The sequence below is a fragment of the Taudactylus pleione genome, unplaced genomic scaffold (genome assembly GCF_031769625.1).
Source record: "Taudactylus pleione unplaced genomic scaffold, aTauple2 ptg000387l, whole genome shotgun sequence".
Lineage (NCBI taxonomy): Eukaryota > Metazoa > Chordata > Amphibia > Anura > Myobatrachidae > Taudactylus > Taudactylus pleione.
This window is the reverse complement of record NW_028284788.1, coordinates 2,512,831-2,539,199: the sequence shown is the minus strand read 5'-3', so window position 1 is coordinate 2,539,199 and position 26,369 is coordinate 2,512,831. Positions and strand designations below refer to the sequence as shown.

At 43.1% G+C, this 26,369-nt stretch overlaps 1 protein-coding gene across 7 annotated transcripts in view; it reads left to right on the top strand.

Annotated features, from left to right (window-relative positions):
* KIF21B (kinesin family member 21B) overlaps positions 1-26,369 on the top strand; it is a 299,791-nt gene that overhangs the window by 208,979 nt on the left and 64,443 nt on the right. For 4 of the 7 annotated variants that reach the window (XM_088445771.1, XM_088445769.1, XM_088445770.1 and 1 more), the window contains exons 21-23: positions 955-1,056; positions 1,145-1,274; positions 16,287-16,347. In XM_088445771.1, the coding sequence (XP_088301897.1) occupies positions 955-1,056; positions 1,145-1,274; positions 16,287-16,347 (293 nt within the window). Of the gene's footprint in view, positions 1-954; positions 1,057-1,144; positions 1,275-16,286; positions 16,348-16,689; positions 16,714-26,369 lie in introns of all 7 variants that reach the window. The other 3 variants (XM_088445767.1, XM_088445768.1, XM_088445765.1) reach the window with 1 other exon arrangement.

Genomic DNA, 26,369 nt, shown 5'->3' with positions numbered 1-26,369 from the left:
CTATCCTACCCTATTATACTAAGTTGTTACGAGACTGGACATTTTGAGTACTCAGCTGCTCCCAACCACATAGGCAGGTTCCATCTGAGTGCTGATTACACTACCCGCATATTTCACTAATGAATGGGAACTGCATTACAGAAATTATTACTATAATGAATGCTATTCAACAGAAATTAGAGTCTGTATTGTGTACTAGCCACTGTATTACACTTGCCATATTGGCGTAGGGCTTGTCCCATTATTTCCCATGGAAAATCTATTCTATACTTATGGTACTTACCAGTGAAAACAGCATAACTCATTAAATAATTATGACTTTCTAGTACAAAAAGGCTATAATATTCTGTACACTTATCCCCAATCCACTTGGTTGTATAGTCCAGATGATATTTGAACCAGTCATATGTGGTGAAATAGATAAGGTACATCAATAAAAAAAAGTTAGGTAAATTAATTTGCATAACAAATACTGTAGTACATGGTAATTATTAAGTGCATGGAATTCAAGAGTGTGGCCAGTTATCTGTCTGAGGCAGCGGTGTATAGTAACAATCGTAAATTCTATAGCATTTGTGTGATTGTTTGTGAAAGTATTCTTAAAACTGACAATACAGTCCTATAGCAGTCTGGTATTATTATTGTAATGTTAGAGTACATTATTCTGGCTTAATATAAATATTTTTTTAAATATATTCATATCTTGATATACATGTGCTTAGACTTAGATTGCCATCAGATTTACATTTAGTAATTAGAAGGGTGAATAATATAATTTATTATCAAACTGGACATATCATTTCTTCTTCTTTTGAAATAAATATTTTTTCTATCCTTTTTCGGCTGAAGTAACTCATGATTTGCAAAATATATCATACATACTGCAATTTGTGCAGTTACAGCAAAAACTGATAGTACTGTATTTAACTGATATTTTGCTTGCATCTTGTTTAGGAGGATCTGGACTCAACAGACACGTCAGTTGTCATAAGTTCCTGTTCACTGACAGAAGCACGTCATCTGCTTGACAACTTCCTGCGTGCATCCATAGATAAGGTAGTAGAAACTTTGTTGTAACGGAATAGATCCTGTTAATGTCATGGTGAGTAGAACTGACCAGATGTATCTGTCTCTTCTTTTTCAGGGCCTACAGGTTGCCCAGAAGGAAGCTCAGATCCGGATACTGGAAGCTCGGATTCGTCAAACTGATATAACTGGATTCTTGCAAAGTCAGATGGTGCTGGAGAGATCAGAATGCCAATTCATGCAGAATGGTATGCAGTTCCTATGTATCTGTCCATAAATGTATCTGTCCATACATCATCATATTTATAAATTATAAATTTGTGGACATATCATTAGGTATGTGGGATGATAAATACATGGACAGATATATAGGTGGTAATAAAATATGAACAATGGGCTCCTTTCGGTGGCCCTGTTCCTGCAACACAGGATTGATGCATTCCGCAAATAAAGATTCCTTAGTGCCGTGAATTGTGTCAGTAAGGAATCTTTAATATCGGGGGCTGGTTGCAAATATCTAGATTTCATCCAGACCATAACAATCAAAATCATTTTCTTAATTCTACCTAAAACCACTGGTGATTTTGTAGTGATGCAATGTGAGCACCTCACCATCCCCTCCCTCACCTCCCAATGTTTTGTCTGACAGCAATCGCAGAGCAATCTCCTCATGCACTGTAATAGAAGGTGCACTGTTTGGTTTTAGTGTCTCCCACCTCCTGCACAGGGAGCAAGAGTAGAGTAAGTAGAGTGTTACGTAGAGACAGAGCAGGTGTAATTAGTGGGAACAGTGCTCTTATAATCTCTTTATGTTCTTCTCCCTGGATCACATCCTTCCTATCTGTTTCTCCTTTCTTCTGTCACTAAACTGCTATACTTTGGTAAAACGTTTTTATTGGCCAGAATACACTTACAGTGTCCCATAAAGAGGTGGATGCTCTTTAGTTTTGTGATGTACACATATTTTGGTGTGCTGCACATGTGCTCCAAAATGCATCTGTGTCTAGATTTATGCTTATTTCAGTCTTGCGGCCCCTTACATCTGGAGGGACTAATCAAGGGGAACGTTAGTTGAGTACAAAAAATATGTGTTATTTTAAGTGCAACACACTCCTTGGATATGTGACGTAATTAGACTTTGACATATTCCAATCTATGCCTCTTAGCCACTTGCAACCACACCAGACTGGGCTTTCCCTGACATGGTTGCATCTGATGCAACCAGCCAGAAATGCCCACTAGGCGGCTGCGGGAAGCTAATCTTCCAGCAGCTGCCTATATCGGAGGGACCTGCTGGTCCCTCTGCATCCTCAGATTTCCCTCCAGTGTGTCCCGATCACTGCTGGCCATAGTGATCAGGCACTCAGTGGGACCCCCTCCCGGCATGGCTGCAGACAGACGTTTCTTCAATAGAAGCAAGCAGCAGCTGTGGCTCCTGATAGCCCCGGCTGCAGCCAGCGTTAGCCCCTTCCCGGCGTGGTTGCCCTGCTTTCTCCCCAGGCTGAGCATTTTGCGGTACCTTCACCCCCTTCTCCCCTGGCGTGGCTGTGACTTTTATAGAAGCAGTAGCGACAGCTTTAGTTACCCACGGCTGCTGCTCTGTCCCCGGGGAGCCGGCGGAACTCCCACCCCTTCCTTCCCCGGCGCTCCTACCTGTGACATGAGAACTACAGAAGCAGCAGCCACTGCGGCTACTGCTCTGTCCCTGGCCCGCGCAGGGTGTATGTGTGTATATATATATATATATATAAAGCCACACAATCAGCGGCACTCGAGGATTGGAAGAAATAGAAGACCACCAGGTAGCAAAAGCCAACTTTTCAATGCTGGCACATTTTCATCAGGGCAATACAGAAAACATGCTCTACTCACCATATATAGGTGCTCCCCTTCACCAATGTAGCCTCATGTCCGGCACGTCTCCCAGCCATGGCAAGCAGATTGATGATGTCAAACCCAGTGCTTCCTTCACCAACATAATGTTAAAGTACAAAAATACATTAAAAGTAATGAGGCATATAATAACAAAGTATAGGCATAATCTGCCTGCATATGAATTCGTAATAGTCCGTGGTTAATAGGATGCAAGATAGACTGCAGTAAAACAACAATACTCTGCACACTATCAATGTAGCACAGCTGTTAGGCCCCAGTGAATAGATAATTAATCAAAGCAAGTAGCCAAGCTCAACATACCAATGCAGCACAGCTAGTTAGTAGCTAATAGTAACAGTAACACATGACAAATTATCATAATGTATGCAGTTGTAAAGAAATATCTGCACAAACCTCTCTTATATTGATTATCCTTCCCAAATCGTATATCAGTTAATTAATTATATTTCTTGTGTTGAGAGGTGCTCCCAGGAATAAGAAAATCATAATGAAAAAAAGCAAAAGAAAGCAAAGTATTCCTACAGTGGGGCACACACAGGCTAATCTGGATGGAAAATATGTGATTTGTGACCCATCAACAAATTGAATAAAATATAACTTTTATTATATCCTTTTAAAATTAGATTGGCGAAATATCAAGAAATTGAAGTATAAATAAAATTAATAAATTTTTATTATTATTTACATATTTATGTTGAATTAAAACTATTAGTCTCCACATAAACTAACTTTTATTTAATTGTATTGGAATTATACATCCTTTAGTATCACCATTTAATGTGTCATGTACATAAATTAACAATCTGTCTACTAATGTTCTTATGGTGTAATAATGTTATCTAGGTTACACAATACCCTAGATGTTATAAATATAAATCACCCTGATAGATACAGTATCTTATATCAATTATTCAATCTCAATATTACTGTATGTAATCAAACTTTCTGTATCGCTGTCCGTTACCTCTGTTGGATTATAACAATTATCAGCAAGCTAATAATTGATAGGCTACTTTAGCCATGTGGGCAGCTGACTTACATAATCTAGTTATTAAAGATATAGTTACAGGCAAATCTCCCTTCACAAGGCTTATTAATTTCACTCTGACGCCAGACAGCGCTCAGTGTGTATCATTAGCCATGGGGATATATAATATATTGATACTATATATATGAACCTGTTGTTACATGGTTATAAGTCCATATATTTAACCAAGACAGCTGGAGCACTCTAGTTAGATAATTAACCACCTCATATGCTCTCTAATATTACAACACCATATCGTGATTGTAACTATGCCTGAACACTGCTGTTCTACTACAATCACACTAGAGGCAATGTGGCTCTACCCAAGCAGATAACAAATGTGACGATTATTAGACTATCCTAGCCATATGGTAGTTTAACTCACAATATCTGTTTAAGAGGGATATAATTACAAATCGATCTCCCTACAGAGGTTTAATCCATTAAACCCTGACACCAGATAGCGCTCAGTGTATTAAATAAATCATGGGGATATGTGGTGCACTAGTAATATACACATGACCACATTGTTGCATGGTCTCAAATTGCTGTATTGAAACAAGAGAGCTGAGGCACTTTATTTCTGTAGTCCTCATTCACTCTCTAATGTTGCTACAATGTGTCCTGATTGTATCAATTATTCATATTTATATGAATTTGTATCAATTTATATCAAAGTATTCACTCCTCTTGCTCTCTCTCATGATATTAATCCGTCACACTCTTACCTACTGCAGCCACTAATAGGCAGTGTAACTCTGCCCAAACAAATAACAATTATGTTAAAAAAGGGAGGGTATACACTCTTCTTTCACTGCCCTCTTAATGTAATGCGACCACACTGCTATACTGCTACAGCCGCTATTACAGGTAATGTTACACTGCCTGGATCGAGACTGCTCTGTTAGACGATCACTAATTTTTGGGCTATATGTCCTGAATCTTACAGCACACAGGTAGTTAACCCTTCACTTGGAGAGTGATATATAACAGGTTAGCATAAATACATAATATGATTTAAAAGACACATGTCCCGCAGTCTGGCAGCACCTCGGCGGCTATCATTGCACGGGACAAGCACTTCACTTGGAGAGTGATATATAACAAGTTAGCATGGAGACATAATATGGTTTAAAAAACACAGAGCACGCTATGCATCGCGTGTCTGTGTATTCCTTATCCCAACGCGCGTTTCGCCCATCGGCTTAAGCATAGGAGCAACCCGACCTCAGGGTTGCCTCAAACTATATCCTGGTCTTCCCCCAATCATTGTGAGACTCTTTTATTGACACTCTTTTTAGCCAATGGGTGCCTAGTGTCAGCATTCCCATAGGTTATTAGGTTCTCTTTAACAGAATTATAATAGAAAAAAGGGATATGAACATAAGTAGCCCCATTAAATTTTACATCTTATCTTACTGTGGAATTTATACATCATATATAAAAATAAATCTGGATCACAACTACATGTGTAATACAATTTCCTATATAATTATGATGCATCACATTCTTATAAATATGAAATCTCATTTAATCAATCCAAAAGTAAACTATATACGTGATAATGTGTTAATAATTACCATAAAAAATATGTAAATATAATATTAGTGAGATAATTGGAACTTATAACATGCTAAATTAATATATTCTACTTCCTGTGAGCAAGATCTAATGTTACGGACCTCATCCATAATTATAAAGTGATTGTGTGTCACCTAAAAATTATAATTATTGTTAAATATTTAATTGTGATAATAACCCACCCAAAAAATTTTTAATAGTGAAAAAACAAAAAAGTTAATTTAATTCCAAAAATCTAAAAAATAATAAATAAAATTGAATAAAACCATATAATATTAAATACCATTATATGTTAGTTAGTTAGTTAGTGTATATCCGTGATAAACCCTCTATTAAAAATATGTTCAAATGTGCCTTATTAATGTGACAAAAATTATTCCAGATTTATTTATACAGACATATTTATAAAAGATGTATATTCAGTGAAAAACATATTCATTTGAGGAACACCCCATAATTAATATTGTCATTCAGCCCCATTGGTTGCAGACCACCCAGTAGAAATATTCAGTGACTTTCTCTTTTCAATAGTTCTTGGGTAATGTCCCCACCTCTAATACCAAGGTGTATTCCCTCCACACCGAATATTTTCATATACCTTGGGTCACTATGATGTTGATCATAGAAGTGTCTTGATACTGAAGTTAGTTGTTTAAATTTTGCCAGCTCCGACACAGAATTCCTAATATTACCTGCGTGTTCAAGTACTCTTTGTTTTAGAGGTCTTGATGTCATCCCTATAAATCGTTTCTCACATAGACATGTGATACAATATATTACCCCAGCAGTGTTACAATTAATGTAATCTCGTATTCTGTTTTTTATTATATTTAGCCTTGAACTCCGTTGTTCGTATCATGTAGTTGCATGTACTTACTTTAGATGAGGACCTTGCCAAAGCCCTGGAACTAAAGCCTCAATAAGTTGGAGGCGACCAGCCAATTTGAAAGACAAATTGGTTAGAAGTAATTTCAGTAGTAGAAGAGAGAGGAAAGCAGTCGCAGAAGGATCTTTTCAATGTGGTGGTTGCAAGTCATGCAACTACATGATACGAACAATGGAGTTCAAGGATAAATATAATAAAAAACACAGAATACGAGATTACATTAATTGTAATACTGCTGGGGTAATATATTGTATCACATGTCCATGTGAGAAACGATATATAGGATGACATCAAGACTCCTAAAACAAAGAGTTCTTGAACACGCAGGGTAATATTAGGAATTCTGTGTCGGACCTGGCAAAATGTAAACAACTAACTTCAATATCAAGACACTTCTATGATCAACATCATAGTGACCCAAGGTATATGAAAGTATTCGATGTGGAGCGAATACACCTTGGTATTAGAGGTGGGGACATTACCCAAGAACTACTGAAAAGAGAAAGTCACTGGATTTTTCTACTGGGTGGCCTGCAACCAATGGGGCTGAATGACAATATTAATTATGGGGTGTTCCTCAAATGAATATGTTTTTCACTGAATATACATCTTTTATAAATATGTCTGTATAAATACATCTGGAATAATTTTTGTCATATTAATAAGGCACATTTGAACATATTTTTATAGAGGGTTTATCACAGATATACACTAACTAACATATAATGGTATTTAATATTATATGGTTTTATTCATTTTTATTTATTATTTTTTAGATTTTTGGAATTAAATTAACTTTTTTGTTTTTTCACTATTAAAAAATGTTTGGGTTGGTTATTATCACAATTAAATATTTAACAATAATTATAATTTTTAGGTGTCACACAATCACTTTATAATTATGGATGAGGTCCGTAACATATTATATCTTGCTCGCAGGATGTAGAATATATTAATTTAGCACGTTATAAGTACCAATTATCTCACTAATATTATCTTTACATATTTTTTATGGTAATTATTAACACATTATCACGTATATAGTTTACTTTTGGATTGATTAAATGAGATTTCATATTTATAAGAATGTGATGCATCATAATTATTTAGGAAATTGTATTACACATTAGTTGTGATCCAGATTTATTTTTATATATGATGTATAAATCCCACAGTAAGATAAGATGTAAAATTTAATGGGGCTACTTATGTTCATATCCCTTTTTTCTACTTCAGGGTCCATAGGGGGTCCACAGGGTTGACCTTGGGGATATAGCTGGATCAGGATCCATGGGCACCACACAGTTAAGCTTTTAGCTCCCAGGATGCACTTGGGTCCTCCTCTATACCCCGCCCCCGAGCCACAGGCACCTCAGTGTAAGTTGGTGCCCGGCCGGAGTCGGTCACCGCGCAGGGGGGCTGCAGGAGCAGCCCCCAGAAGCTTTTTATTTTCTAAATAGATTTTATTTATTTTAGTTTCTCTTTTTACTACAGACGGCAGCGAAGGGCTGTCTGTACAGACGCCCACGCTGCCGCTCTGATCCCCGACTGGCGCCGCGACGCCAGTATTGATCTGGGGATCGCGTCGGGAGGCCAGAGTCCACAGCGCTATAGCCCTCCCAGACACTGAATCTGGGCGGTTGAGTGTAGTGTAAAGGTGCAGTAAGTATTTCTTCCTGCATGGTATGTGACTTTTGCTAGTGCTGCTGTCTGTATTTTTCTCTTATTACTGTCAGCTTATATCTATCTCTTTCCTTCTTCCTTAGCACTACAGGTGTGGAGGAGGGGCTTTTCTACTAACCTCACATATATAAATCAAGTATTTGTGAAGTCTGTCACATACAGTTGTGTGCTACACAGTGCCATATTCAGGACTGTTGTTCAGCACACAGGGAAGTGCAATTCTTTTTTCCTCTATTGCTATATATATTTTGTCTGTACATTATATTTGGTCATGTCTGAGGGTGAAGTTGAGCACTCCGGGACTCCAGTGTTGTTTTCCTGCAGGCGCTGCTCTGCGGGATCACATAGGGAAGAGGCATCTCTGGATGGCCTTTGTGAGCGGTGTCAGTTGACTCCTGGTCAATCCAGACCCCCTATGACACAGGAGCCACCATGGGCTATGTTTTCACAGGTGCTGGTGTCTCTGGCAGACCGCCTTGCGGCTCCGTCTGCTGTCCCTACAAGGACTCTGTCCCAGCCTACCATTTCCCATTCCCAGGGTACCCCGCAATTATTGCAGAGTTCCTCTGGGTCACAGACTGTGGACCCTTATTCAGGATTGCCTATCTATTTTCAGGCCACTCCTGCTACACAACAGTCTGTGGTGCCTTTCCAGGCCAATGTGGCAGCTCCTCCACCATGGGTGGAAGTGCTCTCCAGTTCAGTCCAGAGTCTGGCAGCTGCATCTTCGACTTTTCAGTCGATGCTGCAGAATGACAGGTCTGCAGGGGCGTCTAAGCGTGCACATAAGTTGCATGGGGTGCAGATTTCAGACACTGAGGGGTCCTCAGATGAGGGTGAGGTCCAGGACGACTCCGATTCGTACACCTCGGCTCAGGAGGTCGAATCTCGGTCGTCTATTAGTACGAGCTCTGGTTAGGGCGGTGCGTGCCATTCTCCTAATAGAGGATGAGGCACCTGCTCCTAAGTCGAAATTCCCTAGTTTTAAAAAGACTAAGGTGACTTTGGCGGTGTTCCCCCTGTCTGATCAATTAACGGATCATATGGCGGTGGCTTGGCAGACACCCAGTAAGAGATTTGTGCCTCAAAAGAGGTTGGCTTCCAATTATCCATTCCCGGAGGCGCATTGTAGGAAGTGGGAAGCTCCACCGGCGGTGGATTCCCACGTCACACGCCTTATTAGGAGTGCTACGCTGCCAATACCGTCAGTTTCCTCGTTAAAGGATCCCACGGACAGAAAGGTTGAGGCTTGCCTTAAGTCTATTTATTCCCTCTCTGGAGCAATTGCTCGCCCGTCCATGGCCATTTCCTGGGTGGCTAAGGCCATTGAGGGTTGGGCCAGTGCCTTAGAGGACACTTTTCCTGAGGATACTCAGGAAGTCCAGAGGGCATTACTAGGACAGATGAGAGATGCGGTATCTTATATTGGAGAAGCTTCCTTGGACGCTAGTCTGCTAACCTCTAAGGTGTCGGCTACGGCTGTGCATGCCCGCCGCTCCTTATGGCTGAGGTCCTGGAGAGCGGACGCTGATTCAAAGAAGGGCCTGGAGGCCTTACCTTTTAATGGGGAATTACTTTTTGGTCCAGACTTGGATAGGATCGTGGATAGTCTGGCTAAGTCCAGGTCGGCCTTCCTTCCTTCAGCTGCAGCATCTGCCAAGGTCCGGAGTTCGGCTTTTCGGCAATTTCGGGTTCAGGGTAAGGCAAGAGGTCAGTCTTTCCCGAGGCAAGCAGCAGTTAAGTCTGCCTCCAAGTCCAAGAAACAAGCTTGGAGTGCCAGGCGTCCCTCTTCCAAACAGGAAGATAAGCCTTCCGCCTGATGGGACGGGCCTCCCTCTGGGGGATCCCAGAGTGGGAGGCCGACTTCTTCAATTCGCCCAGAGCTGGTTCAATACCACCACTGATGCCTGGGTGCGAGAAGTGGTCTCCCAGGGATACGCCCTGTCTTTTCGGCGCTGACCGCCTCACCAGTTTTTCTGCACGAGTCCTTCTCAGGACATAGCCAAGGCTATGCTGATCAGGGAAGCTATAAACTCCTTGCTGACTGCAAGGATCATTGTACCTGTTCCACAATCTCAGCGTGGGATGGGGTACTATTCTACGCTGTTTCTGGTACAGAAACCCAATGGCTCCCATCGACCCATTCTAAATTTAAAGTCTCTGAACAGGTTTCTCAGGATTCCCAAGTTCAGAATGGAAACCTTGCGTTCCATAATTCTGGCTATGGAACCAGGGGATTACATGGTCTCCCTGGATATCCAGGACGCTTACCTCCATGTGCCGATAGCAACGTCACATCAGAGGTGTCTGCGGTTCGCTCTGTTGCACCATCACTACCAGTTCCGGGCTCTCCACAGCGCCGAGGGTGTTCACCAGGGTGATGGCAGTTATGGCTGCCCACCTTCGGAACCAGGGGGTACGGTTGTTACCGTATCTGGACGACCTCCTATTGCTGGCAAGCCCTCCGGAGGTTCTGCTGCAACATCTCCAACTGACGGTGGCTTGTCTGCAGACGCACTAGTGGTTAATAAATTGGAGGACGTCATCCCTGATCCCATCTCAGCAGATGGTCCATCTGGGGGCCCTCCTAGACTCTCGTCAGCAGCGGATCTTTCTAACTCCAGAAAAGGTATCTTCCGTTCAGTTGCGGATACGCAGTTGCCTTGATTGTGCCAGTCTTTCGGTACACTTGGCAATGAGAGTGCTGGGATCCATGGTGTCGGCATTCGACATGGTGGAATTTGCCCAGTTTCACTCCAGGCCTCTGCAGAGGCTGATTCTAGCAAACTGGAATGGGTTGCCTCACCGGATCCGGTCCCAGACGCTGGTGCTATCTCCGGATGTACAAGTCCCTGAATTGGTGGCTTCAAACAGCTCACCTCCTCGAGGGTCGCCCCTTTTGGATCCCGGACTGGGTTCTGCTCACAACAGACGCCAGTCTTTATCGGTTTGGTACCAACGTAGAATTGCTATGTTACTGGATGTACAGACTTTTTTCCAGGGTGTTCTCAGGATTCAGCCACCCTTTGTGCCTCCGGTGGCACCTTGGGATTTGGCGGTGGTTCTTCGAGTTCTGCAAGGACCTCCCTTTGAGCCTCTTGAGTCAGTTGACCTTAAATGGTTAACGCTTAAATCTGTGTTTCTCCTGGCTATTGCTTCAGCAAGGAGGGTTTCCGAGTTGGGGGCACTTTCATGTAGTCCCCCCTTCTTAATTATTTTCTCCAGGACAGAGCAGTGCTTCGCACTCGTCCTGAGTTTTTACCTAAGGTTGTCTCTAAGTTCCATATCAATCAGGAACTGGTGGTCCCAGCCTTTCAGTCCCCTGATCTTACAGCAGGGGAGACTTCGTTGGACGTTGTCCGTGCTCTCAGAGTTTATGTTGATCGGACTGCTTCTGTTCGAAAGTCCGACTCCTTGTTTGTCCTCTTTGGTTTTCATAAGAGGGGTTGGCCTGCCAACAAACAGACTTTGGCCCGTTGGCTTTGTTCTGTTATTAGGGAGGCTTAGATACGAGAGCATTTACCTGTTCCAGCCTCTGTTAAGGCTCATTCCACTCGTTCTGTGGGCCCTTCTTGGGCTGCTAGACGTGGTGCCTCAGCTGTTCAGCTGTGTAAGGCAGCCACTTGGTCTTCGGTTCAGACGTTTCTAAGATTTTATGCGTTTGACACCTTTGCCTCTCAGGATGCATCCTTCAGGCGCAGGATTCTCCTTTCTGCACAGGAGCATCCTCGCCCTTAGTTGAACTGCTTTGGGACATCCCCAAGGTCGACCCTGAAGTAGAAAACAAGAGATATGGTAAGAACTTACCTTTGTTTTCTCTGTTTCTACGAAGTCCATAGGGTCCACAGGGCGCCCGCCCTGACGCACCTGGCTTCAAATGGGCTGTGTTGCTGGTCACCGGTGTTTCCGTCTCCCTTTTCTGTGAGTATGGTTTCTTGTGTGTTCCAGTCTTCCTTCTCTCTGTTCCATATTCTCCTCCGGCCTAGGCTGCTTACCAACTGAGGTGCCTGTGGCTCGGGGGCGGGGTATAGAGGAGGACCCAAGTGCATCCTGGGAGCTAAAAGCTTAACTGTGTGGTGCCCATGGATCCTGATCCAGCTATATCCCCAAGGTCAACCCTGTGGACCCTATGGACTTCGTAGAAACAGAGATAACAAAGGTAAGTTCTTACCATATCTCTTGTTTTCTATTATAATTCTGTTAAAGAGAACCTAATAACCTATGGGAATGCTGACAGGAAGCACCCATTGGCTAAAAAGAGTGTCAATCAAAGAGTCTCACAATGATTGGTGGAAGACCAGGATATAGTTTGTGGCAACCCTGAGGTCGGGTTGCTCCTATGATTAAGCCGATGGGCGAAACGCGCGTTAGGATAAGGAATACACAGACACGCTATGCATAGCGTGCTCTGTGTTTTTTAAACCATATTATGTCTCCACGCTAACTTGTTATATATCACTCTCCAAGTGAAGTGCTTGTCCCGTGCAATGATAGCCGCCGAGGTGCTGCCAGACTGCGGGACATGTGTCTTTTAAATCATATTATGTATTTATGCTAACCTGTTATATATCACTCTCCACGTGAAGGGTTAACTACCTGTGTGCTGTAAGATTCAGGACATATAGTCCAAAAATTTGTGATCGTATAACAGTGCAGTCTCGATCCAGGCAGTGTAACATTACCTGTAATAGCGGCTGTAGCAGTATAGCCGTGTGGTCGCATTACATTATGAGGGCAGTGAAAGAATAGTGTATACCCTCCCTTTTTTAACATAATTGTTATTTGTTTGGGCAGAGTTACACTGCCTATTAGTGGCTGCAGTAGGTAAGAGTGTGACGGATTAATATCATGAGAGAGCAAGAAGAGTGTATCAATTACATTACCGAGAAGTATTCAATCAGGACACATTGTAGCAACATTAGAGAGTGAATGAGGACTACAGAAATAAAGTGCCTCAGCTCTCTTGTTTCAATACAGCAATTTGAAACCATGCAACAATGTGGTCATGTGTATATTACTAGTACACCACATATCCCCATGATTTATTTAATACACTGAGCGCTATCTGGCGTCAGGGTTTAATTGATTAAACCTCTGTAGGGAGATCGATTTGTAATTATATCCCTCTTAAATAGATATTGTGAGTTAAACTACCATATGGCTAGGATAGCCTAATAATCGTCACATTTGTTATCTGCTTGGGTAGAGCCACATTGCCTCTAGTGTGATTGTATTAGAACAGCAGTGTTCAGGCATAGTTACAATCACGATATGGTGTTGTAATATTAGAGAGCATATGAGGTGGTTAATTATATAACTAGAGTGCTCCAGCTGTCTTGTTTAAATATATGGACTTATAACCATGTAACAACAGGTTCATATATATAGTATCAATATATTATATATCCCCATGGCTAATGATACACACTGAGCGCTGTCTGGCGTCAGAGTGAAATTAATAAGCCTTGTGAAGGGAGATTTGCCTGTAACTATATCTTTAATAACTAGATTATGTTGGTTAGCTGCCCACATGGCTAAAGTAGCCTATCAATTATTAGATTGCTGATAATTGTTATAATCCAACAGAGGTACCGGACAACGATACAGAAAGTTTGATTACATACAGTAATATTGAGATTGCATAACTGATATAAGATACTGTATCTATCAGGGTGATTTATATTTATAACATCTAGGGTATTGTGTAACCTAGATAACATTATTACACCATAACAACATTAGTAGACAGATTGTTGATTTATGTACATGACACTTTAAATGGTGATACTAAAGGATGTATAATTCCAATACAATCAAATAAAAGTTAGTTTATGTGGAGACTAATAGTTTTAATTCGACATAAATATATAAATAATAATAAAAATGAATTACTTTTATTTATATTTCAATTTCTTTTATTAATAAAAGTTTTATATTTTATTCAATTTGTTGATGGTTCACAAATCACATATTTTCCATCCAGATTAGCCCATGTGTGCCCCACTATAGGAATACTTGGCTTTCTTTTGCTTTTTTTCATTAAAATTATCATAATGGTTAGCTAAACAAAACTGCAAACAAACAAAAAACACAAATATCGCACATACTTGATGTCCTTAAAACATCACTAATGTGCTACATTATAATAACAATTGATCAACTGACAATTATCTACATGCTATACAGCCAATGCAGCAAATGTGCTCATTGCAAACAGGTAGTCAGTTTGATCAAATGGAAAGTGCATGTAAAACGACACAAAATATATACAAAGAGACAATGTAGCCCCATAGTTTAATTTAATCCTCTTGTACTTAAAGCATTTAATAAAAAAATCCACTTTGCCTCCTTTTGCAGTAATAATTTAGATCTGATTTGGTGCGCGATACTCAACAAATGTTCGCTTGAGCTGCTATTGTTGGTAATAGAAGAGTCGACAAGGGAGCTTAATATTACGAGATAAAATATCTGAGTATGAGGTGGCACATAAATTAAGTTTACTGAGGATACTACCTGTAATTGGTTGGAGTTGAAACCTGCAAACGTGAATTTCTGAAATATAAACGTGAGAAGTTTAATAAGGTGACCATGGAATATGAGTCCCATAATGATTATGGATGGCTGACTGGGGGCTCCCAAGAGCCACCTAAACAAACCAGAACAGGATGGAGACTCAGATGTAACCCTAATTATGAGTCATCCTAGGAATCAGGCACCTCAGCCAGTGATGGGGAGTAGAGAACACGCAGAGTTCATAGGAATAAGTTTCTCCCTTTAGCAGTGCGAACACTGTAGAAGGGGCGGCCAGTGGAAGAGGCTCAGGTGTGAGAAAACCCCCGTTGCCCGAGCAGAACTAATTTTTAATCTCTGTCTACACCTCTCTCCAAAGATGAAATAAACGTCCTGAATAAAGGTTTAAACTTCATACCCACTACACATTTTGACCTTTTTCTGTGGAAAACAGAGACATTTAAACTGAACAGACAACTCAAACTGCAAGAATTTATACTAAATCCATTTCAGAGACACAATTACCTGTTGAATTACAGAAACTGTCGACTAAATCACCCTTTGTCCCTCCATCTAATAATGCCTCAATTAAGTCCTTTGTCAGGATGCTAGATACCTCTGCTGATACCTTGGAAACAAGGAATGATGAGACATTTTCTCATTTGACAGTTGCGGAATTTCGTGCGTTAAAGGCTTGTAATCCATTCAGCGCATAAGGGGGGATCTATAGTGGTCCAAGACCTAATGGACTAAAAGTTAGAGATCAATCGACAGCTTTCTGATTTGGAGACCTATAGATTACTGGAATGGGATTGAAATACCGGCGGCTGTTGAGCCGCCGGCTCAAATCCCGACAGCGGAAGCCCAGACCTGAAGAAATCCCGACTGGAGCTGGTAAGTAGTTTAACCATCCCCTCCCCCCCTAACCCCTATTTAGTGGTGCCTAACCCTAGAACTCCTGGGGTGGTGCCTAACCCTAAGTCCCCCCAGGGATGCCTAAACCTAACCCACCTTCCCGCACCCTAAACTTAACCCTCCCGGGTGGTGCCTAACCCTAACCTCTCCCCAGTGGGGCCTAACCCCCGTTTACCTAGCCTAACCCTCTCCGGTGGGTGCCTAACCCTAAGTCCCCCCGGGGGCATCTAAACCTAAAATCGTGCTGGATAAGTTTTACAAAGATTTTCTTGACCTAATTCAGTCATTTAGATTTTAGATATTGTGGGGCTGATGTAACCATATTTGACTTTCTGTTTTACCCCTCCAGCTTAATTCATTAGTGTTACAGCTATATTACAGTATATTAAGACACAGATAACATTCACATTAATTTCAGATAACATTTTATTATATTGTGTACAAATAGGGTAATGTGACATGCACATTTAATACTAACACAGTCAAGCTGCATCCATACACAATCATGTGTACACCTGATGCAGAAATATTGCTGTTTTGACTTGAACTTAACTGGTGATATGTGCAACTCATACACACGTAAATAAATAAATATTTATTGAGACATAATTTTTACATGTATGTTTGGAGTCAAATGAGTTAAACTCTAAATCATCTCGCTGCGTTCTAACACACCACATTATTTTTATATATATATATATATATATGTTAGTATATATATATATATATTATATTAAACTGAAAATAATTATTATGTTACAGAGAATGGATATGCCAGCACAGATGAGGAGGTGTCAGAGCTCAGTCAAATGTCAGATGGAAGGTAGGTGTGCTAATGAACAATCTATTTTTATGAACACTGTGAAATTTAAAAGCATAGAGCAGACCTAGACAACCTATGGTTCTCCAAGTGAAATTACATGCTCCAGCTTGCTTTCCAAATTATATAATAACTGGAAGGGTATGCTGTGATTTGTAGTTTCACAATACCTAGAGAGCCACGGGTTGTTCAGGCCTGTTATAGAGTGCAGTCATAGATCCATAGCAGTGTGACAGCATGGTACTGATTGCAGAGTGAGCAACCTTTTGCATGTTATGGAAGTCATTTACAAAATGCACTTGATGAATAACTCAAACCACTTTCATTTTGTATCCATATGTCTAGATGGTCCACCCTGCACACATCAAGGTGAACAACTACTCTCTACTCTCAGGAAACACCTCCACAAACTAAACGTAGCAGAGAGGTGGAACAGTACAACCTCCTACCACTTTAGAACCACCCATTTCATTAATTAAATCCTTACTGTTTTATCATAAAATACTATTAAGTTTAACCTTATTTATGGCTTTAATTAATAACAAAAGATAGGGAACTTTGGAACTGGTTTATTATATGTATGACCCTTGTGTGAGTGAATCTCTTTATTACATTGTTAAAGGTGTACCTAAAAATGTGCTTATTTGACAAATTGCAATATAAAGGTACAAAAAGGGTCCTCTAAAAGTATAGGACAAGACCCTAAAGCCACCAGCTCTGAGCTTGTAAAAAATCAAGTAATTTTTCATAGTGAAAATGACCATGTGCACCTCCACTCCATAATTACAGGTTGAGCCTCCCATATCCAAATATTCAGAAATTCTGATTATTTTTTAGCATGACTGAGATAGCGACACCTTTGCTTTTTTGATGGTTCAATGTACACAAACTTTGTTTGAGCCACAAAATTATTGAAAATATTGTATAAAATGACATATAGGCTGTGTGTATAAGGTGTATATAATACATAAATACATTCTGTGTTCAGATTCAGGTCCCATTCCCAAGATATTTCATTATGGTATGCAAATATTCCAAAATACGGAATATTCCGATATCCAAAATACCCCTGGTCCCATGCATTTTGGATATGGGAGACTCAACCTGTATTATTATTAGAATTTATTTATATAGTGCCAATCATATTGTGCAGCACAGTACAGATAATACGTCAATACAGTACAGTACAGATTCACATCAATTTATTATTATTCAATCCCTGTCCAATTGCAATGTACAATCAAAATTGATCTAATTTCAGTAATTTTACTCCACAAAATTATATCTTGCTTTTGCACTGTTCCGTAACAATAAGTGGACTTCATAAATTAGTAATGCCTGCACTCACTCCACCTTACTCCTCCCCTCAGCCTTGCTTCCCCACAAATTCCTCTGTCTTCTCCACAAATTCATGTGCTTTATCGCATATCTAGGAACTTGCCAGGAACTTGCCAACTTACTTTCGGGGCAGTAAAAAAGCTTTGGCACTTTAAATCTAACGGTAGTGTATATTATTTATTTATTTATTTTTATTTATTACCAGTTATTTATATAGCGCACACATATTCCGCAGCGTTTTACAGAGAGAATATTTGGCCATTCACATCAGTCCCTGCCGCAGTGGAGCTTACAATGTATATTCCCTAACACATGCTCACACACATACACACTAGGGTTAATTTTTGTTGGGAGCCAATTAACCTACCACTATATTTTTGGAGTGTGGGAGGAAACCCACGTAAGCACAGGGAGAATATACAAACTCCACACAGTTAGGGCCATAGTGGGAATTGAAACCATGACCTCAGTGCTGCGAGGCAGAAATGCTAACCATTACACCGTCTGTGTATAGATCCCCTTCAGTATATGTACCTGGGAGAGGCGTGGTGTGAGGGTGGAAGTGCGGTTTCATGTCCATAAAGACCACCAAAAGAAGAAATGTGTACCCTCGAGGGCTCGCTTCACTCACCACGCTTCAGGCACAGTGGCTCGCTTTGCTCACCACAATTTTATATTGCCCCTCCATGCCCACGTGGATGGTTACTAATGACGTTGGACAGTAACTGATGACGTCAGGGTACATCTACTAAAGCGGATTTATCCTCTACTTAAATCTAACACTAAACGTTCAAGCTTCTCTCCCTCTACCCCAGTGGCTACTTGGAGTTCAGTTTTTAGAAATGCCCTCTGGAGCTGGGTGGCATTTTCTATGTTGGGCAGCTACTTTTAGGTTGCCTGGGGCGCTGTTGTTACCTACACTCCAATATGGGGTCACCACTGGGGAGGCCTGGTCACCTCCGTCACAGGAAGTGCCCTGGACCCACGTGTTCTGAACCGCATACTGGAGGCACAAGTTTATGATAAGTGCTCTATAGAGAGGGTAACTGGTTCTTTTAAATCATGTAAACCACCCAGGTTCCAGAGCCTGCACTGTAGTGCTAGAATAGGTTGCAATTTCCCAGGTGTTCGGGGGTGGACGGTCCTCACATGTGTCAAAAAGGTGGATCACAGGCTTGGGCAGTTAAGTATTAAGCTCCAAAGCCTTCACCTAAAAAGTAGATATGCTTTATCCACGGGAAATCCCATGTAGAGGTAGCCTGCCCAACATATGTGTTTCCTCTCAGATCAGTGGCTCATATCCACCGGTGACAGTTGAGTGAAAGGATCAGTTTGCTGGATATACCTTATAACTCTTGTAGTTTTGACAATCTAGATGTTTTGCCATAGGGAAGTTATTCCATCTTTAGATCCCACAAGGGTAGTTATTCCTGGAAGTTTAGTAGAGATTACGTTTTTTCTTAGATCTCTTCTTGTGCTGAATCAAGATGGATTCTTTTGACCCAGGCTGGAAACTATGGGGATCAAGTTCTGGATGGTGTCCTTGAGGTCAACAGCTTGGATTTAGAGGAGTTCAGGAGATACGTGGACATCAGGAGCACATAATTGAGGGTTAAACTCTGTGAATAGAGGGGTGTATCTCCAGCACAAGAGAGGAACCTCTGTTTAAAAATATATTTCTTCTTCAGGGTCCATAGGCTCCACAGGGAGACCTTGGGGTTTAGGTGATGGTAAGGACATTCAGGCACCACGCAGTAAGTTTTTCTCTCCCAGAATGCACCGGGCCTCTCCCTATACCCCGCCTCCGGGCTAGAGGCACCTCAGTTTCATTTGGTGCCCGGCCAGAGTCGGGTCACTGTAGTGCAGTGGGGCTGTTAACAGCCCAGGAAGAATTTCAAAGTGTTTTTCTACTGGCGGACAGCGCGGACAGTCCAGTGGGACGTCCGTGCTGCTGCTTCATCACCCCGCCAGCGCCGAGATGCCGTTACTGATCCGGGGAGTGCGGTGGGTGCCCGGGGTTTGTGCTAACTAGACCCCATTGGACTCCTAGTACTGCACCTAAATTCACAGGGTGGCAGGTAAGTCGCGGATCACTGCTTGCGGTGATCCGCTTGTTGCGGTCCTTCCCCCCCGGATCTCTGGGGATGGACCAGGGGATGACGGCAGTGGAGCTAGGCCCGGACAACCTGCACTTCCACTTAAACCAGCCTGGGGACATTATACTGGTGCACAATGCACAAAAAATACTGCGCTTCCTGCGCTCCAGGGGTTAAACGCCGGCCAGGGGAGGCAGCCTTCCCTGTTTACGACTGGCTCCTCCCCTCTGCACAGCCCACCTTTCCACTGTGGTCTGGTTGAGCTGCAGCAGCACTCCTCCCACAGGAACGCCTCTTCTGAGGTCTCTGGCCGCAATTTTCTCCTGGCTAAGTCGCAGATCTCTCAGGGAACGCGGAGCCTGGGTACCCCTACATACCTCTCCTACTGGTCAGCATATGTAGCGCTATCAGACAACTAGTCTGGGTAGTTGATTCGTAGTGCCATTGTGCAGGTGTAATTTCTGCATTGTATGTGACTTTATGCTAGCATGGTCTGTCTGTGTTTCTACTCATTCTGTCAGACAATATAACTATATATTTTCTTTTTCGGAGTCCTTACAATACAAGTGTTGTCAGGGTGGTTATTTTACCTCACATTTAAATATATACATTTATTGTGTGGTTTGTCACAAACAGTGTACACTTCCCTCATTGCTATGTCTGAAAGTCGGGATGATGTGCACGATTCCAATCCAGTCCTGCTGTCATGTAGATCGTGTGCTGCAGGACTAGGTGAGGGGGACAGGGTTTCAGAGGGATTATGTGTGAGGTGTTGTAATCCTCCTGGTCCTTCTGTGGTCCCAGTCACTTCACAGCAGCCTCCATGGGCATGCTTTGCTCAGGCATTGACAACCTTTGTGGGGCGGTGGGCTGCACCCCTGTGTTTCCCCAGACGGAGTTTACCACAGCAGGTGATCATGCCCTTCCTTTACAGATTTCACCCATGCAGGTTCAGTCTGTGCCTCCTCCATGGGTAGATATGTTTACCCTCCAGGCTATGCTGCAGGGGGATAGACCCCTTAGACCGGCCAAAAGGTCTATGCCGTCATCCCAATCTACACAATATGATGACGATGACACTGATACCGGGGAGGTGGTAGAGGAGGAGGAGTCTAAGTCAAAAATCAATATTCCAGCTCTGATACGTGCTGTCCATTCGTGGGGGATGAACCGCAAGCTCCCCGGTCCAAACATGCGCTGTTCAAAGTAATAAGGACTACTTCTGCAGTATTTCCTTTATCTGATCAGCTAGTGGAGCACATGGAAGTGGAGTGGAAATCGACTGGGAAGCGATTTCAGCCTCTCAGACGCCTGTCTTATGCCTATCCTTTTCCTGAGGAACATTGCACTAAATGGGAATAACCTCCTGCAGTGGACTCTCATGTGACCTACTTAATCAAAAGTGCTACTCTGACTATGCCATCTACAGTCAGGTCCATAAATATTGGGACATTGACAGAATTTTCAGATTTTGGCCTCTATTCACCACCACAATGGCTCAGCAACACCAAAAGACCCGGAAGACCATGGAAAACAACTGTGGTGGATGACAAAAGAATTATTTCCCTGGTGAAGAAAAACCCCTTCACAACAGTTGGCCAAATCAAGAACACTCTCCAGGAGGTAGATGTATATGTGTCAAAGTCAACAATCAAGAGAAGACTTCACAAGAGTGAATATAGAGGGTTCACCACAAGATGCAAACCATTGGTGAGCCACAAAATCATGTAGACCAGATTAGAGTTTGCCAAACAACATCTAAAAAAGCCATTACAATTCTGAAACAACATCCTATTGACAGATGAGACAAAGATTAACTTGTACCAGAGTGATGGGAAGAGAAGAGAAGGAAAGGAACTTCTCATGATCCAAAACATACCACCTCATCAGTGAAGCATGGTGGTGGTAGTGTCATGGCGTGGGCATGTATGGCTGCCAATGGAACTGGTTCCCTTGTATTTATTGATGATGTGACTGCTGACAAAGGGCCTGATTCAGAGCCGGACGCAATTAGCGTTCGCTCGTCCAGAAAATAGAGGTGGCTATTCAAATCAACCGTTGGCTCTTTGCGGTCTGTTCACGCCTCTATGTCTGAACGAGCGAACAAAACTTGCGGTCGTTTTTTGAAAAAATACGCCCCCTGGCCGCTCGCATCCTACGTCATGTCCGCTATTTATTAGATTAATCGAGTACATCGGCCAGGGTATGAACTGTTCGCTATTCTTGTGGTTGGTTTTTGCTACCACAAATTTGCGAGCAGTTCTGGCTATAAAATAACCCAGTGATGTGGTCAATGACGCTGCTGTATTAATTATGCACACCCTTAAAACGCCCGTTTTGACCTTTAAGCACGCCTGCGTTCGGATCTCCACTCCCCGTTTTCAAGCACCTTCCCCTGTTACCACCCACAAACGCCTCATTCTGTCACTCAAAATAGCAGGCATTCGCTATTTTGCGAGCACACGATTTTCGGCCACACTGTCTGGTTCGTGCATGCGTATTACGATCCATACGCATGCGCAGTTGGGCAAACATCGCTCGGAGCGAATGAGCGGCCGCTTACGAGCGGCTCTGAATCAGGCCCAAAAGCAGCAGAATGAATTCTGAAGTGTTTCGGGCAATATTATATGCTCATATTCAGTCACATGCTTCAGAACTCATTGGACAGCGCTTCACAGTGCAGATGGACAATGACCCGACGCACACTGCAAAAGCAACCAAATAGTTTTTTAAGGCTAAAAAGTGGAATGTTATGCAATGGCCAAGTCAATCCCCTGACCTGAATCCGATTGAGCATGCATTTCACTTGATGAAGACAAAACTGAAGGGAAAATGCCCCAAGAACAAGCAGGAACTGAAGACATTTGCAGTAGAGGCCTGGCAGAGCATCACCAGGGATGAAACCCTGCGTCTGGTGATGTCTATGCGTTCTAGACTTCAGGCTGTAATTGCCTGCAAAGGATTTGCAACAAAGTATTAAAAAGTTCGATTTAGGATTGTTTAGTTTGTCCCATTACTTTTGGCCCCTTAAAAAGTGGGAGGCACATTTAGAAACCGTTGTAATTCCTACACCGTTCACCTGATTTGGATGTAATTACCTGCAAATTAAATCTGAAAGTCTGCAGTTAAATCACATCTTGTTTGTTTCATTTCAAAGCCATTGTGATGGTGAATAGAGGACAAAATATGAAAATTCTGTCAATGTCCCAATATTTATGGACCTGACTGTATTTCATCCTTATAGGATACCATGGATAGGAAGGTAGAGGTGTGTTTAAAGTCAATGTATTGTCTTTCAGGGGCGGTCGCCAGGCCAGCTATGGCTATCTCCTGGGTGGCCAAGGCTATGGAGTTCTGGGCAGACTCCCTAGAGGAGTCTTTTCCGTCAGATGTTATCACCGATCAAGTGGCTCTGGTGGGTAACCTCCGTGATTCAGCTACATATATCAACGTGGCTGCTTTGTATTTCACCCTCTATTCCTCTAGTTTTTCGGCTGCTGCAGTGTCAGCTCGCCATTCCTTTTGTTTGGCCCTGACCTGGACAAGATTGTGGATACATTGGCAGAGGCTAAGTCGGCGTGTCTGCCTTCAGCATTTACTTCTTCAGGATCCTGGACCTTTTCCTTTTGGCCCCAAGGTAAGCCTCGGGGTCAGCCCTTTCGTAGACAGTCAACCCTCAAAAAGAATACCAAGCCCAAGAAACAGGCATGGAGTACCAGACATTCGGCGGCCAAAGCCGATGACAAGTCTTCAGCCTGACTGGACGGGCCTCTCTTTGAGGGGTCCCAAGGTGGGAGGCTGACGTCTTCAGTTCACCCAGTGCTGGTGTCAGATCACCACAGACACTTGGGTAAGAGAAATGGTCTCTCAAGGGTACGCCCTTGCCTTCCGCAGAAGGCCTCCACAGCAATTCTTCTGCACGAGCCCTCTGTCAGACAAAGACATGGCATTACAAATCCAGAAAGCCATACAATCCTTGCTTCAAGTAGAAGTTGTCATTGGAGTACCACTTCCTCAGAGAAGAACGGGTTATTACGCCAATCTCTTTCTGGTCCAGAAACCGAACGGATCATATCGGCCTATTCTCAATCTCAAGTCCCTGAACAGATTCCTCAGGGTACCTCGGTTCAGGATGGAAACCCTCTGCTCAATTATACTGGCTATGGAAACGGGGGATGTTATGGTATCGCTGGATATTCAGGATGCATACCTGCATATTCCAATTGCTTCATCTCGCCAGCGTTTTCTCCATTTTTCTATACAGCAACAAAATTTCCAGTTTTCAGGCTCTGCCGTTTGGTCTCTCAACAGCTCCTCGGGTGTTTACCAAAGTTATGGTGGTCATGGCAGCATATCTACAGCATCTCTCCACCTTGCAGACGCAGATGTCTCCACAGTTGCCGAGTGTCAATCCACTCAGCAATGCAAGTACTGGGGTCCATGGTATCAACACTCGACATGGTGGAATATGCCCAGTTTCATTCCAGGCCTCTGCAGAAATTGATCCTTTCCATGTGGAACGGATTACCCCATCGGATAAAAGCACAAACGATGGTGCTCTCTTAAGAAGTGCGTCTGTCCCTTGCCTGGTGGCTGCAGTCATGTCACCTCACCAAGGGGCACCCCTTTTGGGTACCGGAATGGGTCCTCCTGACGACGGACACCAGTCTCCAGGGTTGGGGCACAGTGACAGGTCCACACTCATTATTTCAGGGGCTGTGGACAGCAGAGGAGTCGGTTCTACCAATCAACATATTGGTTTCTTCGTGTGGTCTTCAGGGCCCTACAGCAAGCCAAACTCATACTTCACGGAAAACCCATGCAAGTTCAGTCAGACAATGCTACGACTGTGACTTACATCAATCATCAAGGAGGAACTCGTAGTCAGGCGGCAATGACAGAGATGTCACGTATTCTGACATGGGCAGAAGGTCATCTCCCAGCCATATCGGCAGTGTTCATTCCAGGAGTTCTCAATTGGGAAACTGACTTCCTCAGCCATCACAATATGCATCCAGAGGAATGGTCTCTTCAACAAGAGGTGTTTCAGCTCCTAGTGGACAAGTGGGCCCTTCCAGACGTGGACCTCATGGCCTCCCGACACAATCGCAAACTGCCAGTGTACGGGTCCAGAACAAGAGATGCTGAGGCAATTCTGGTGGACGATCTGTCGGTACAGTGGACCCTCCAGATTGCGTACCTGTTCCCTCCGTTCTCCATGCTTCTTCTAGTAATGCGGAAGTTCAGACAAGAAGGAGGCACAAAACCCACTGGTGGCTCCAGCATGGCCCTGACGGCACTGGTACTCAGATCTTTGGAGTCTCTCCATCGACACTCCGTTGCTGTTGCCTCAACGTCCGGACCTGTTATCTCGGGGTCCTTGCCTTTACCCGGACCTGGGTCATCTGTCTTTGACGGTGTGGCTCTTGAGACATCCCTCTTAAGGTCTAAGGGTTTTTCTAGCTCTGTTGTTGATACTATGATCACAGCGCGGAAACCAGCCTCTGCCAGGGTTTACCACAGGGTGTGGCATACCTACTTCCAATGATGTCGTCTCAGAGGTTATGATCCCCGGACTTATCGGATTTCCAGAGTATTGGCCTTCCTTCAAGCGGGGTTGGATCTTGGTCTCCGTTTAACCTCGCTGAAGGTGCATGTCTTGGCTCTGTCCATATGGTTTCAGAGGAAGATTGCTCCTCTACCTGATATCCGGACCGTCCTCCAGAGTGTCCTCCGTCCCCAGCTTCCATTTGTCCCTCCTGTGGCTCCTTGGAATTTGCTTCTGGTGCTTAGGGCCCTCCATTTGAACCCCTGGCTTCAGTGGATCTCAAATGGCTTACGGCTAAGACTGTTTTTCTACTGGCCATAGCTTCTGCCAGAAGAATGTCAGACTTGGGGGCACTCTCTTGTCGCTCCCCATTTCTGATATTTCATCAGGACAGGACGGTGCTTCGGACTAGCCCTGGGTTCCTTTCTAAGGTGGTCTCCAGTTTCCACATCAATGAGGAAATTGTTTTGCCAGCCTTTCAGTCTCCGGATCTCACAGCGGGTGAGGCCTCCTTGGATATGGTGCAGGCCCTCAAACTTTATGTGGACCGTACCAGTTCCCTTCGGAAGTCTGACTTTTTGTTTGTCCTTTATGGATTTCACAAGAAGGGATGGCCAGCCAATAAGCAGACTTTGGCTAGATGGCTGCGTATGATGATCTCTGAGGCTTACATTCAGGAGGCCTTCCTGTTCCACCCTCTGTCACCGCTCATTCTACTCAGTCTGTGGGTCCCTCGTGGGCAGCTCGCCGTGGCGCCTCGGCTGTTCAGCTTTGTAAGGCTGCCACGTGGTCTTCTGTCCAGACCTTTTTGAGGTTCTATGCTTTTGATACAAAAACTTTGCCTCTCAGGATGTTTCCTTTGGGCAGCGGATTCTCCTTTCAACACAGGAGTGTCCCCACCTTTTAAAAGGACTGCTATGGACCCTGAAGAAGAAAATGAGAGATATGGTAAGAACTTTCCTTTGTTATCTCTCTTTCTTCGAAGTCCATAGGGTCCACAGGGCACCCACCCTGACGCACCTGACTTCAGCTGGGCTTTACTC